At 40.5% G+C, this 16,124-nt stretch overlaps 1 protein-coding gene across 4 annotated transcripts in view; it reads right to left on the reverse strand.

Annotated features, from left to right (window-relative positions):
- The window catches only part of LOC309707248 (plasma membrane calcium-transporting ATPase 1-like), a 133,484-nt gene that overhangs the window by 27,548 nt on the left and 89,812 nt on the right, over window positions 1–16,124 (reverse strand). For all 4 annotated transcript variants that reach the window (XM_082534458.1, XM_082534456.1, XM_082534455.1 and 1 more), the window contains 6 exons: window positions 13,402–13,437; window positions 7,800–7,973; window positions 4,804–5,018; window positions 4,461–4,703; window positions 2,598–2,839; window positions 2,250–2,487 (listed from right to left, as the gene is read on the reverse strand). In XM_082534458.1, the coding sequence (XP_082390584.1) occupies window positions 2,250–2,487; window positions 2,598–2,839; window positions 4,461–4,703; window positions 4,804–5,018; window positions 7,800–7,973; window positions 13,402–13,437 (1,148 nt within the window). The remainder of the gene's footprint in view (window positions 1–2,249; window positions 2,488–2,597; window positions 2,840–4,460; window positions 4,704–4,803; window positions 5,019–7,799; window positions 7,974–13,401; window positions 13,438–16,124) is intronic.

Here is a 16,124-nt window from a genome sequence, read left to right on the forward strand (position 1 = left end):
ATATTCAGTCTTGTGCCCATCACAAGTTGTGAAGAGATAAACACTGTGCTGCTGATTGACTCCTGCTGCTCTCCGGTTATTTCCATCCTGTTGGTGATCTTTGTGCTCTGACATTAAAGCAGCAGGCAGCAGCACTGATGCTTTCTCAGCTTCATTACAGGCCTCATTTAACACTTCAGAGCATCCGGACTGTAAGATCTGGCTAGGACAAACTTCGGTCTTCATGTTAGGAGAAAGTTAATGGCATGCTTACACAAATATAACAATATAGTCAAGAGCAGCCTCTCAGATGAGTTTCAATCTCAATGAAGAAAATTTAAGCTCCCTGTTTGGTCTGTTTAACTTATTTTTGCATCATCAGAAAAAACAAGCTGCACACCACAAACTCTGATTATCCCGTAGATCTACTGATCCCTGCGTGAAGTCTGGATTATTGCAGGCAACAGAAGCAGCAGCCTCTTACTGCTGTTTAGTAAAGCAACAAAGCTATTTCCGGCGCTTTTCATGTGAACAACTGATTGCAACACTATGAACGTCTTTGAATAGGGACCTTCTGGAAGTGTGAGAAACAAAAACACACACAAATGGCACAGAGCTGTTAGCGAGAGGATAGGGAGGAGGACAGCGGGAGGTAGAAACAACTGGATTATCTGTCAGTCTGCATGCATAGACAGCTTATCAGTCCTTTTACCTTTTTTTTAGGCAAAGTGGAAATTATGTAAATTCATCTCCCATGAAAATACAATATTTATCAAGGCACTGGGATGTGACATATGACTGAATGGTAATTATGTAATCCATAATTACAGTGTGTTTCTTGTTGAATAACATCATGGTCTCTTCCTCTCTGCTCTCACTGACTGTTAGGTTATCCACACTTCAGGTCAAAAGAGGAAATGACACATCGTGAATAGAAAAGTCTTTTTGGTGAACAGCGAACATTGTTTTATGTTCAGCCTTTTTATTCGGAGCTGCGGTTTTGCATGGTTAAAACAGATCCACGATTTTATCTAAACAGCGAATCACAAACAAATCTGAACAAAAAAACGTCAAAACCATATAAGACGTGAAATGGTAAGCCCATGCAATTCCATACTAACCACCACTAACCACTGAAGCTGCCATGGAAATCTATGGAAAAATGGTCCTCATATCCCTTACTCTGTGACTTCAGTATAGTTTCCTGATAAGTTTATGGTCTCAATGACTAGCTTCAAATTATGCTGATCACATTAAGAATCAGAAAAGAAGATCCCTGTCACATTTCAAAACACCAACATGGCTACGCTGAAACCATTCACCTTGGGGTTTCGTAGCAGTCTGGCCAGTCCTCTTTAAATATCTTCGTAAAGGGGGCCCTCTATGGTTGTCCTAATGTTTTTGTCATATATACACAAAGCGATGGATACTCTTCCAACAACAAGGTCAGTTTATGTGCAAGTAGTGCCTATGAGCTAATACAGATCTGGCTGTCAGCAATGAAGCCCCATCCACCTGTTACCGTTTATGAGGGGCAGCCAATGAGAGGAACGGTGGCTGCACCACAGTCCAGTATAAAAATAAATCAGGATTATTTTCACCTGTGAATCATGCTAAGCTACCACAGTGGTATTCAATTGAAGTAATTTGGACCAAGAAATGTGCATTAACTTCATATTTAACTGCACACATTCTGAGCTAATGGTGGCTGGAAAGCATGTTGGTGCATTTGTTAGCACTGTTACCTCACAGCAAGGAGGTTCCTGATTCAAACCCTCTGATTGGCTCGGGGCTTTCAGAGGACATTGCATGTACTCTGATGTATTCCCAGAGTCTCAAAAATGCATGTTAACATGCGGGTTAATTTATGCTTGTTAATTAGCCACAGATGTGAAAGAATGCTTGTCTGCTTTTCTGTGTAAGCGCTGTAAAGAACTGGCAAACTGTCCAAGGAGAAGTCTTTTCCTCAGCCTATGACATCTGGGATAAGCTCTAGCCTAATTAAAACGATGAATGGAAACTCTTTTTATGACTTTAATATTTTGTTTATATGACTGCTTTGCAACACAGTGTTTTCAACAATGCTACAGAAATAAAGATTGGGATGTTTGGCCATAAACACGCCCAAAGAGGAAAGGTGAAAATGATAAGAATAAATAAGCTGTATAAAGATTCTTCAGCAGGTAACATCATTGATTTTGAAACCTAACGGCACATTGGCCAACATGAGCTGTTAACTACAGAGAGCATTTTGATCGGTGGTGCTGTACCTCAGGTCTGACGGGATCTTCGATCCCCACCACGGCGATGCAGGTCAGTTCGTTGAGGATGTCATTCTCAGCGTCCCAGTCTGGCTCTCCAGCCTCAGCAGGAAAGTCCCTGTAGGCCACACAGATGGTCCTCAGCCCATCGCACGCCATCGGCTCAATCACCTTTCGCACCATCTCGTCACGGTCCTTGGGCTTGAAGACACGAGGCTGGCCCTGGGCGTCCAAGATACGAGAGCATCTGGGAGATGAGAGAGAATCAGAGGAAGTGAAGGGAGATTATAAAGGTATACCAAAAAGGTTACTGTGTCCACCCAAGCAGCCATCTTTCCTCAGACTGTTTGTTCTTACTTCCTCAGGATGATCTCTGATGCTCCTTTGCTGTACATCCGGAAGCCTCCGTCAGCGTTCTTTAGCACCGTGCTCATGGATTTGCGGGAGGAGTTAAAGGTGTAAACCTTGTAGAGTTTCTCTTCGGGGACTTCATCTCTGATTGGCTGGTAGTCCCTCTTCAGTTCCAGCACCAGGCCCAGCAGAGCACATTCAGTCTTGTTACCCACATGGCGAGGTAAGCCGCCTTCTTTCTCCGGGGGCTGAGGAGCGAGAAAAAGTTTGGAGGTGCTTAAACATGATTAAAGTTACAAGCAAAGCGGGTCACTAGGAACATCCAGCGGTTCAGGTTTGTTTGATGTTTGCTGGTTCAATCAGAGAAGCTTGGGCTCCAGAATTAATCAAATTTTAATCATTTCATTGGGTCTATACGCACAAAACAAGACCATCTGAAGAACACAACGCTTCTGTAGCTGCAATTCAGGTACATGTGCAGGTTAACAGTAACTGTCAGTCATGTTGGTGCCATGAAACAGGTTTAATACTATAATTTAAAATCACTTAACACACATGGTGACACATATCTAATCAATTAATATAATAAATTATATCAGATAAATGATTTTAATTAAAATGTTAGTATTCATTTTTCTTGACTTGACATGAGCCAGCGTTAGCTTGGGTTTCAAGTCCAATATGAACACAGCGATGTACTAGGAGATTTTAGAGCACTTCATGCTTCCATGTGAGGACATGCGTTATGGAAATGACAGTTTCCTTTTCCAGCAGGAGTTAAAACCTACACACAGTGCCAAAACCGCAACCAAACGGTTTGTTGGCCATAATTTTACTCTGTTTGATAAGCGAGCCAACTCCACTTACTCTGAATCTACGGGGATATTGTCAGGGAGAAGAATGTCCAATATAAAAAGAGCTGAAGGCTGATATCAAGCACTGCGGGCTTCAGTGACACCTCAGCAGTGCCACAAGCTGATCATCTCCATGCCACACCGCACTGATGTTGTAATTCGTAACTTGAAAAGCATCCAGTGTGTAAATGACCATAATTTTCAGACACCAGACATTTCTGTATTGCCATAATCATCAAAATGAAATTAAAAAAAAGGCTTTATATCTAACATATACAAAATATATCAGAGATTACTTTTTTGAGATATTTTCATTATCTGACTACCTCTTGTTTTCTCTGTCATGATGACACTCGCTATAATAAAACTATGGACTACCAAACACTAATAACACTACATACTAGTCTACATACTGTAATAAGAATACAGTACTTTGATCTGTAAAATGGATGGTTACTGTATGTAGGTAATGCGTTACCACTTTCTGCTTGGGGTGTGGAGGATAAACAGAAGGACAGAAAGCTCCCGGAGCGAATGCTGCTCACATTTATGCACACCTGAGGCCAAATTTTCAGAGTATGGCAAAGTTGTATGTTTGTGAAGAATGCGATCAACAGTTTGTATTGGCTCATAAATATACACTCAATATAAGAAGGGATGATGCTGAATCTCATTCATTAGATTGTGCTCAGATTTTTCTGGTATGTTCTTTGCTTAGATGTTTTTTCTCCTGTGTAATCATCAGGAAACATTGTCCCAACTATAGTTACTGCCTCAGGCAGGCACTCATGTTGCAGTTTATATGCTTGTCAGTCTATACTCATAACTTGCGTAGTGAAGACTTCCATTAATAAAGCATTTATCACAGCACAGCTTCTTTCTTTAACATAAATGAAATGTTAGGCCCATAAATAACTGAATATTCTGTTTATTATTATAGATGCTCCAGAGCCAAATAATTGCATTTGGAACACCTGAGTGTCACTATTTGTCGATGTGATAGTTAAAGACTCACCAGGATCTTGGTGGTGTACGCTGAGTTGATAGAGATGCTGTTGACCATTATTTCCAAAGTATCCGGCTTGATAGCATCTGGTTCTGGGACAGTCTTGTAGTGCGTATCGCCGATGTATGCCTGCACCACTGTCATCCGATTCATAGTCAAAGTACCCGTCTTGTCGGAGCAGATAGCCGTGGCGTTGCCCATGGTTTCACAGGCGTCAAGGTGACGCACCAGGTTGTTGTCTTTCATCATTTTCTAAGGGATGGACGATGAAGGTGCACTCATTAAAACCTCAGCGTCTCTGACATGATTTTGAGAGGATTCTATTAATGTTAAATAATTCCCTCCTGCTCACCTTGACAGAGTAGGCCAGAGAGATGGTGACAGCAAGCGGCAGCCCCTCAGGGACAGCGACGACCAGAACTGTCACACCGATGATGAAGAACTTGACAAAATACTGAATGTAAATGGGGGTGCACTCAGCTAACCACTGCCGACCCTGGACCCCAAAGGTGTCGATCACAAAGTAGAGGATGAGGATGATAACTGTCACCGCCGACATGATCAGACCTGGGTGGAACAAGAGCAGTTTTCCATTAAAGTCAAGTAAGCTTTTTTTAAGGGTTTTAAGGTTTCTACAACACGTATCTTTAAACCTTCAGTTTCAATCCTTTGGGACTGAGGCTGTTCTTTTGTTGCTGTGTTCCCAGTTTCTATGGACTCCTGTGTTCCTCCATCTCTGCTAACTTGTTTAGTCTCTGTCTTCATGTAATTTTGTAGTTTACTTTCAAGTTTTTCATGTACCTGGTTCTAGTTTTACCTCCGGCTCTTTCCTCCTTTGCAACTGTTTTTCTAGCACTCATTAGTTTTACCTGTCTTTAATTACTTTCCATTGTTTCATGTAATCAGTCTCTGTCTGTATATAATCTTGTCTTTCCATAAATCCTGTGTTTGACATCTGGATTCCTGTTTTATTTACTCCTTTGGGAATTATGTTTACCATTTTCAGCTGTTAGTAAATAAAGGCTAATTTTTTTGTTAGCATGCCTATCTTCTCTAACCATTTTATGTCATGTATGATGTTATAATCTTGGTGATCCAATACCTATTATCTTATTTTGTATTCAGCAACTTATACTCACATTTTAAATTGACTTACTTGACTGATCTGCACTTCTTGTCCACATTTCATACTTTTACACATTTTTTTCTAAGCAGAAGACACGTCTGCAGTGACAAGTGCACGGGACTGTTAATGTTTACCTTTAAATGCTTAATTTAATGACATTGTGATCATTATTTGAGTGACGACATTTGTGTGTTGAAGAACACTGTAAAGGCTTAGCTATTAACAGCCCACCATGACTGTGTCTGCAGCGATTAATGACACTTGTTCAGTGAACCTATTCAAGGTTGTTAAGGTTAATAAAACCAGCGTTCCTGGAACGCAGTGTGTCTTAACTCATGATGGAAATACAGCTGCTCAACTTCAGCTTTCTAAAGTTGGTCAATCTTAGTGCATTTTCAGATTGTAGTCCCCATTATTTGCTCAAAAAAAATCCACTGAGAACTGACGTAAAAAGTATCCTTAACTTAAACTATCTTTTTTTCTGATTTCCTGCCTCATTGGAAAGGCCGGAATGTCCTCTATTGAGCACATCAGTAGGGTAGCTCAAATAAGTCAAAAGATATAGACCAAAACCAAATGTCCATTACAGAGGACATTTGGAGACTATGGCTTAGTTTATTAGGTTTACGTGACTTGTCCACATTAAGTACTGCAGATTCAGTCACATTCAAGTTATTAAAAACCTTCTTTTATTTAAATTAGCATTTTTTAAGCAAAACCAACCTGGCATTTTTCACAGTGCTGTGGCAGCACTTTTCAGATCTCTTGTGGTGCTTTTAAAGATGATCTGATGAGCAGTCCTGCTGAAGACCTGCTGGCAAACTCTCCCTGTGGTCTAGCCCTTTGGGAAATATTTAACCACACTGTCCCCAGTCTGATGCTACTACAAAATAATTTTGATTGCATGTCATCCCCTTTGCTTTCCATGTTTCTGTTTCTATTGTCAACTACCAAAAGAAAATACACTTTAATCTTTAATCTATTTACGCTTTGGTGTCTAACTGCACTGATTCCGGACTGCCAACACTTGAATATGTCTCGCTTGTAAAAAATTGAAAGGTGGTTAAACTATGATATTTAATAAGGCAGTGAAGTCTGGATGCCTGTAACCAGACAACATCCTGAATATCAAACAGGTGAGGGGAAGTAACAGAAAATTCCCGTTTGTGTTTCTGTACTTCATCTCTCCTGTCAGTCACCTCCAGTCAAAGTGTTTGGCCCAAATTCTATTTCTGTTCGGTAATGATGTCCTGAAAACCCCTTGGTGTATTAAGGTCAATTGAAATGACACAGAAAATGCTTTCAGTTCCGGGATGAATCGTGTCCCCAATAAAAAACATCCATCCAATAGAACTGAGTGCATTTTGACCCTCAGCCTCTTCGTCCCTGCGCTGCCTGATCACTTTGTGTGCTATTAGAGGGCAAGACACACTTTTTCTCAAATGTCGTCTTTGTGAGAGTCATGTAGCAGCATAAGTTTCATTTCTATGTATCTAATAAAGAGACTTGTTTAGGATCTACTAGCCTGTAAAGAAATAAAACTGCAAAGATCCTCTTAGTGTAATCAAAAAGAGACAAAACTGCCTTTCCAATAACTTCAGATATGTCTGATGTTGAATCAATCCTAAATGGCAAAAAAAAAAAAAAAACAGACCACTGCATATCAACTGTAAGCTTTCATCAGGGTCTGATAAACACATAATCAGTGTGAATTAAATTACAGTAATGCTAACACTTGTGTGGAGGAGATTGTTTGCTTGTTTAATGTTTATTAACCAGCCTCTGGTCTCCAGTGATTGTGCAAAAGTGGTCCTCAGACAAAGCAGCGCGAGTATCCCTGTTGTAGGCTCCCAGCATAAAAAAAAAAGAAAAAAAAAGAAGAAGACGAAGGAGAGAGGTCCCATCAGAGTTTCACAGTAGTTTAAAAACTCCAATTACTGACATTCATTTGTGGCTGTTAAAGTATTCTTAATAATCAGTTAAAGTTAAACCTCAAAATCTTTTACAAAACTATTAGCTTCATTCATTTTGGCATGTCTCTTTAAATGTGGTCTACAAAACTGTGCTGACTCGACTTTTACGTTTTTGGAAAGTGAATTAAAAAAAAAAAAAATACTCCACCCCAGGTTGAAGCTAGACCAGCAGATTCCCCTCAACCGCCAGCCTTTGTTCTAAGCTAGGTTAAGATTGTTCGTGTGTGTGCGTGTGTGTGAGCTACTCACCAGCCTTCCCAATCTGCACAGCTAGTCTGGTCAGTTTTCCCTGAAGCACAGACTTCTCCTTCTTGGTAACATTGACCTTTTTCACTGGTTTGACCTCTTCCTTCTCCTCAGACTCAGCGGCCTCTTCACTCTTCAAAGGCTGTATCTCCAGAGCAATGCCATCCTGGGTCTTGGCTGTTAGGATGGAGGCGGTAAAAGGAGGAAGCGGAAGGTTTTACGGGGAATGACAGAAGGAAGGAAGTAGGGTTCGAGGTGGTGAGTAAAGACAGATGAGGACAGACAGAATAATGGAGAAAATTGATGGTAGTTGGAAAAGGAGGAAGGTTTTGGATGGGAGCAAAATAAAATTTGAATGAATTAAATTGATGTTTAATTGGCAACAAAATAAAACACAATGAGGATGCAAGGTTCAGGAGTGGTTAGGGGATGAAGGAAGAGAGGCAGAGAAAACGTTACAGAATCAGTCTGAGGGAAAGCTGAAAAACGACAGGACGAGTTTTCTCAGAAAACAGAAACACCTCTGACTCCTAATCATTACATGGTGAACCTTTGGCTGAATGCAGAGAGCAGCATTTCATCGTTTTATGATCACACAACATTCATGATAAAAAGGTCCAGGTAGCTTTCAGAGTGTCACAGACGAGTTGGGTGCAGCAGTTCATAATGAAGTGCAGCAGACAGAACAGAAAACAGCAGATACAACAGTGAGGATTTAACACGGGGCTGTCAATCACACACAATCACACGCACAATCACGCACACATACAGTTTGTTTGACATCAGAGCTCCGAGTTTGAGATCTGAAGTCTGATGTGCAGTCTAGCTTCGCGTCCTGCTCGACGGCTCTGCTCTGCATTTGCATAAACAAACTGTGTATTTGCATTTCACTTCATCAGCTGTGATCCTGTTTGGACTGTAGTAATGTATGTGGAGCGTTTGTGATCTGTTTGATCTCTGCTCACAGCGCATTCAGCTCCGCTCGCTCCATCCGCTGTTTGTCGTATTTCCATACCAAAGAAATATGAGCAGGTGATGAACGAAAACAAAACAGAGCTTCTCTAATCTCACACACTGAGGTTTGATATTTGTCCTCATGAACGACTGAGCTGACAACTCTGACTGGATGATTTTATCTGAAAATTCCTTCATTTCCATGTCATGTTATTCACAATTAAATACTGGAAATGCTCTGCTGGGTCAACAAACTGGGGCAAAATTACTCAAATTTACATCATTAAAGCTATTCAGACTGACTGCTGGTAAACATTTCAACATCAAATATGGAACCAACATTTCCAACAAATCGTGGATATAAAGCAAGTTAGACAGATGACCAGAAAGTAACAAGTACTCTTGTATTGCTAAGGTTATAGCTCTACTGCTGTGAAAACATAACATTTATTCAAATTCTGAATTTTAGTTAAAAAAAATATTCAATGGAATGAACCAAAGGAAAAAACAAAACAAAAAACAATCCAACAATAATAACGTGAACTGGAATGAGGAGTAAAACCATGTTGTCCAGTTTTGCTTCACTTTTGCAGAAAGTTTCAGCAATAAGTTTAAAAGAAACTGAATTAAATCAAACTGAGATACTGAGCCTCAAGCAAGAACCGATTTAAATGTTTTTAAGGGAATTGATTCTGTTTTTCCTTTTTTCTGTCAAATATACAGTCAGTTTGCGCAGTCCTGTGAAGTACACCCTATAACCCAGCAGCTTTAGCATTTCACTGTGTGACTTTATCAGCTTCTCACATCATTGTGGAGTAATTTTTGCCCACTCTTCTTTAAAATGTTGTTTCAGTTTATGCACTTATTCAGTTTATGAACTGAAGTTGATGTTTGGGATCATGTATTTATACACGTCTCTTAAGTATTTTTCAGTCAGGTTAAAGTCTGGACTTTGATTGGATCATTGCGGCAACCTGAGTTTTTCCTTTTTCAGCCATTCTGTTGTAAATTTACTGGTCAAGCTTTAGCCGTCAGACTGATGGCCTCAGATTTAACTTTGGAGTTCACAGTCGACCCAGTGACTGCAAGGTATCTGAGAAAAACAAATCCTCAGCCCTCCACCACTGTGCTGACAGTTGGTATGAGGTGTTTGTGCTGATCTGTCCAAATGTGGCGCTGTGATTCACAGCCAAACATCTCCATTTTGGTCTCATCTGTAGAAACCTGCAACAGTCTTTTTTTCCTTTTTTGTTTATGCAGATTAACTTTGAAATTCTTATGACTGACTGACATAAATCCTGGTATTAGCTGGTGAGAAAAGATGATGTTTGAAATGTGTTGTATGTATATAGTGAGAATCTGAGCTCAATCTAACAAAAAAACTGAAGATTTAAGATAGAAACATTAAAAAAGTCCCTGCATGAGGCTCCTTGTCTTTAACGGCTATATTGCCTTCTAACCTGGGTAAAATGAAAGAATTTGCATGCTCAACAAAGCCAGGAGTGTCGCCCTAACATGTTTTTTGTCTGACCACTTTTATCCACTCCTCAGTACCACCACCTTGCTCTGAGTTTCATCAGGTTGTTAATGAGAAACCTCCGACACAGATTATTTCCAGAAGGGAAGTAATTTCACAACAGCACGACCTCAACAAGACATTTAACATTCTGGATGTGGGGATGGGTCGGTGTTAAACCGGGAAGCTGCGGAGCCTTATGCACATAGTCCACTCTGAAGACAAGCCACAACATAGAACTAACTGACACAGCTTCACACGAACAGGACTGAGACCCACTGACCAACCACAGAAGTGTAAACAGGCGCAGCACTGAACCATGGGAGAACGCACGGCGAGCAGAGGGGAGGGGGTGTCTGACAATCAAAAAGTAAAGCAAGTCAACAAACAGAAGATGAACTCAAAGGATCACCCCAAAAAAAATGAAAAACAACAGCGATGCAGAACCACGACAGAGAGAGACAGGAGGAGGTAGTGGAGGCTGCAGAGCTATGGAGGCTGCAGGAGACTTCAGCAAGACAAAAAGGAACAGAGGAGAGAATCAAACAGTGCCTACAAGACAACATGAAGTCCTGAGCAACGCCCTGCGAGGAGGCAACAGTGAGAGAAATGAGAGGAGTCAAAAGGGAAAAAGAAAACAAACTGAGGATAATACACAAACAGAACAGACGACAGCCCACAGCCCACTGATACTGCAAGGGTGCAACTCCCACATCCTCGCTTCAGCGCCCCCACCCGCAACCCCCCCCGGCCATGTCTGTTTCCCCTCAATACTGCCAAGAGAAGCTTACATTGACTACAGCATGTTAAAATGTGATTTAAAAAACAAACAAACTGTGGGGTATTTTAAAGGTGAAACATCAGATTCTCAGATCCTTCTTTTGCTGCTGCACTTCCTGCACAGATGTTTCACATTAAAAGCTTTCCAACCGCTCAAGGGACAAACACCCACATGATATTAAAGTGAAACATCTGCAGGAAGTGTTGTGATACAAAGGGTAAAAAAAAAAAAGGAAAACCAATTATTAAATAAATGATAAATAAACTATATTAAAAATTAAATCTTTAGGTTTTAAACTAGAAACAAGCTATTATGAGATGTGACCTTGGGCTTTTTAAAAAACGTGCAATGGGATACTTAATCAAAAGACAAGGGTTAGACACCTTTGTCAGCCCATTTGTGGAATCTGCACCTCCCAAGACACCTGCAGTATAGGGTGTCACCACCATAGACAGTATAAAAGATGGTAGCAGCTGACCAGTCTAAATAGTGCCTAAGTGCATCAAACATGCATTACTCTTAATGGCCAGTAGGGTGTGCCTCCTCTGGTTGCAATAAGACTTTAGGTTGTCTAGAAGAAAACAACACTCGGCTTCCTCGCACTCTGACCTCAGTAAAAACTTTCCATATGACTTTATGGCTCCACTGCTACTTTCAGGTCACACTGAAGAAAACAGGAAGTTCATTTCATAACTTATGGTTGGAAAAAATAAGCGGCTGGAAACATGACTGATGGGAGAACTGGGGCTATTTCACGTAGTTAATGTGCTGCAAAACTTGGAGCTAAAAAAGGTGGTGACAAATGCATTCAGGGCTTTAAGTTTCATAAAAATGAGCAAAGATGTTCCTAGAAATGTTGTCCAGCTTGTGTTTTTCAGCGGAGGTCGGCTGTGACTGCAGCACTGACTATAATTTCCGTGTGAAAAACAGTGATGAGCATCCAAAAGCTGTGTGTGCGTCTTTCTCTGTACATGAAGAAGCATTCTGTCTGCAGCAGATGCTTTAACCATGGGAGGTCTGGATGAGGGGAGTGTGTCGGTGTGTGCGTTTAAATGTGTGTGTGTGTGTGTGTGTGTGTGTTTGCTGAGACAGCTTGCAGAGGAAGCTGGCCATGTGCTGGAACACCCAGGACATGGAGGGCATTTGGCTGATTTTGGAGGTTGCCGCAATGACGTCATCAGCAATCTCACACACAGTCATTAAACCCATTAAACAAGGACACCTCAGAGGTCAGAGCAGTATGTTAGGAGTTAGTAACCCTCACTGATGGTCTCGCAGCCCAATTCTGACCGTGAACTGAGAGACTCTGATGAGGGGAAAAAAGGTGTTTAGCAAGCACATGACTTACATTTAAGAGATTAGTAATAACCGTTCAATGTTTTGTTCTTTTTCTTTCAAACAGAAAATAGCGATAAAGATCCCAACAGTTGCATAAGTTAGTTTGCAAAGTGCACACTGATAACATTTACAAATCAGTAGTGCTTCCATGTTTGTTTGAATATTATGAAAACAGCCTAACTTGTTTCTGCAATTTAACTTTTTTTATTTTTTAGTGTGAATGTCTGTTGAATGTTTTGTGACATTTAAAGATTTGCTGACCAAACAAGAATTAATCATCATTTGAAGTCCTAGCTCGTTAGTCTGGCTAATATTTAATAACAGGCCTTCTGCAGGCGATTAACCATTAGTGTGTCTCCTTATAGACATAATATATTAAGTAAATCTGAATGATTACTAATTGATTGTTGTTTTTAACATTATATACTTCTGTTTCTTGTTGACTCTTGTGTATGCGTGCACCTGAAGCTTGCAGGCCTCGCTTCTGTGTACTCCTTAGCAACAGGTGTCACCACAAAAACATGCCAATGGGTGTGATGTCACTTTTGGTACACGTTCCTGTTGGCTAGTGCGACAATGAACTTCCTGTAAGTGATCATAAATGACTTGTATAACCCACGTCTTATTTTTGTTTTGAGTGCTGCAAATAAACGTGATTTACACAAAGATAACCACTACACTCACATTTTTAAAAATTTCCCTGTGGCTGATTTCTCACCCAAACATAAATCATGTGCTTCCAAAAAACATGCCCTGCTTTCAGGGTTGAGGCATTAATGCACTTCTACAGGGCGACCGCAGACTCGGCTGTTAGAGACTTGAAGGTTGAGAGTTGCACCCTTGGACAGGTAAAGCAAGGCGAGAGAACGTCCCCCTTTATACAGCAGAAAGAGAGAGAGAGGGAGAGAGATGGACTGGACACTCCCCTCCTGCCGCTGGGTGAAGGGTGAGGAGTGGGTGAGTAACAGGGAGGATGGAGGGACAAAGCGGGACAGATGGATGAATGGAGGGGTTACCTTTGTTGCGATTTTCGGGGGGTCCTTGTTTTTTACCTGTTCGGACAGAGAGAGAGGGCGGAATGCTGATAAGATGGCTCAAAGGAAAAATAAGATCAAATCAAACTGAGGGACAACACAAAGTTCAAACTGATAGAAACCCACAGGTGTGTGTGTGTCGTGTGTGTGCCGTGGGCAGGAATGGACGAATCAGAGGAGAGAGACACACGACTTCCCGCTGCGGAGAACCGATGGCCAACGAAATCTAAAGTTTTAAAAATATTCATCAGAAATTTAAAATGTGGTTTAAAAGTAATCAGGCGATCGATTTATTTGTACTTTCCTGAAGCTCTGCATTACTCTGTTTCTATCATTTATTGTGAGAAGGTAGACCTTTCAGGAAGTTGTCTGTTTTTGAAATGACACTGAATTCATGTTATTGATCATTACAATACAATAACATGTAAGACCCACTAGTGTGCTCGCTTCTGTATTTCACTTCACTTTATGCAGTGTGAATTCATCTGTACCAGCACACTGTGGCCTCTTTTAAAAGGTGATGCTTCACATGGTACATAACATTGTTAATATGATACTTTATCTAAGCTTACTGAGGTTTTTGTTCATTATGTACATCGTTACATAGACTGCATGTTGGTCTGTTCTGACACATTCTTGTAAGCTGCATTATTTTCAGATTATAAAATATAAAAATATATATATAAAAAAATAAGTTGATATTATGGTCATTTATTTATCAGAGTGTGGATTTTTAAAAAATTTTTTACTTTAAAGTGGAACGTAATGAAAAATGTTAAGACTCAATTATTTCACACAATTATTGAAGGTTGTGTGATGTGAATAATCAAATCTATGTTAGCACGTTCACCGCATTGATTTGTTTCAGTACTGCCTCAAAAGGCTGCCAGCACAGCTGCAGACGCTGTGATAAACAGTGACCACGTTTACATTTTATTTTGAAATTCGTTCCTTGTTTGAGCAGAAAGTGAGAGTTAACAGAAGGCTTTGTTTTTTAGGGCACTCCCTTTGTAGAGTGGTTGTGAGATGCTCTGACATGCATCAAAACATCATTTTATTTCTGTCTGCTGATTTTCTTGAGGTCTGATTTTTTTATGTGACTAACAATGCGTTCACTTCCTGCCAAGATGCCGTCTGTGTATCCTCATTATGTGCATGATGTTCTGTGGCGTTGGTGCCCCGAAGAGCCAGCCAAGGCAGTCTTGGAGATAATGTTCCCCTTTTATATCCCTAATGGTCCCCTTTTAGAAGACTTTTAGAGGATAGCAGTATGGCATCGATTTTTCTAATCTTTTATTGACTTTTTACTTTTGCTTTCATTTGCTGGATATGTATATTTTTGTTTATTTATTTATTTTTTCAGATTTAATCCTCAAAAAAGTATTTAGGCTTAGGAAAGCGTTGCAGTTTGGGTTAGAAGCTGCATCTTTATAACAGTAACCGTGCACATGTAAAGATAATGACTTGAGAGTTACAGTCACTCTCACTAGTGCTAAAACTCAGTGTGTCAGGGAACACATGACAACGGACACTTCAAATTCAAATTCAAATTCAAATTCATGCCACATGCCAAACACATGCCAACGGACACTTTGTGTGTAAACGAGCCATTCCAGTGGCTTTGACTAAACAGCACTAATTGATGCCCTGTGGATGAAACTGGGCTGTCTGAACTGGACTGCTGAATCTCTAAAAGGGATTTTATTCACCCCAAAAATGACTGAAAAGCTAAACACATGGGCTGATGCTGTCTCTGAAATTGATCTTAACGAGGTGTCATGTACTGATTAGACACAATAAAGCACATCACAGGTGAAGTGCAGGTCAGGTACGTTTTCCTGCTCATAGGAAGTTACCTTCCTGCTGCAGTAAAACTAAGCTGTCTGCTTTTATTATGAAAGGAACTTTGGCAAGGTCAGAGCTAAACAGCGCGCGCGCGCACACACACACACACACACACACACACACACACACACACACACACACACACACACACACACCTCTTTGTTATTCAGTTGGTGGCTTGATATCGAGAGTGAACTGGTTCGAGTATGTGTGTGTATGTGTGCGTTTGCAACACTGAAGGCTTTTATCCCCGCAAGATAACTGATGGCTGTGACTTGACACGAATGCATGAATGTGTGCAGTGCATGTGTGCGTGTTTACGGCGGATTGATGCAGCCATGTGTGACAGTGAAGTCTGCTGTGTGTCTGCTGTTAAAAGAACACAAGAACCTCATGACAGTGCCTCCGTGTGTGTGTGTTTGTGTGCGCGCTTCTATCTTTGCGAGGATTCACTTCCAATTTGGAAAATAAGGGCTTTTTTTTTTTTTTAAGTTAAGATCCCTTTTGAAAAGTCTGAAAATATCAAAGCAAGGACTTGTTCTGAAAAGTGATGACACTTCTCACTTCAAAGACTTTCTGAGGGTTTGTGCTTTGTTTCAGCATAAGGATTAGTAACACATTTTAAGATTAAGATTAAAGCTTTGACAATGTAAACATGGAAGTAACGGCCTGTGTATGAGATGTAAATGTAAAGGCTCTTTTCTTTAAAATTGAGAATTTACTTTTAGCTGAATCTGTTTTGTGGTTCTCCTCATTAGGAAGCCAGCACCAATTTTGTTTTTGTCTGTTTGTCTGTATTTTTTATGAACCAGAAACTGGAGGCCGAAATGCAAACCTGAGCGTCTCTCTCCGCTGAGCTG

Source organism: Aulonocara stuartgranti (assembly GCF_965226115.1).
Source record: "Aulonocara stuartgranti genome assembly, chromosome: 5".
Classification (NCBI taxonomy): Eukaryota; Metazoa; Chordata; class Actinopteri; order Cichliformes; family Cichlidae; genus Aulonocara; species Aulonocara stuartgranti.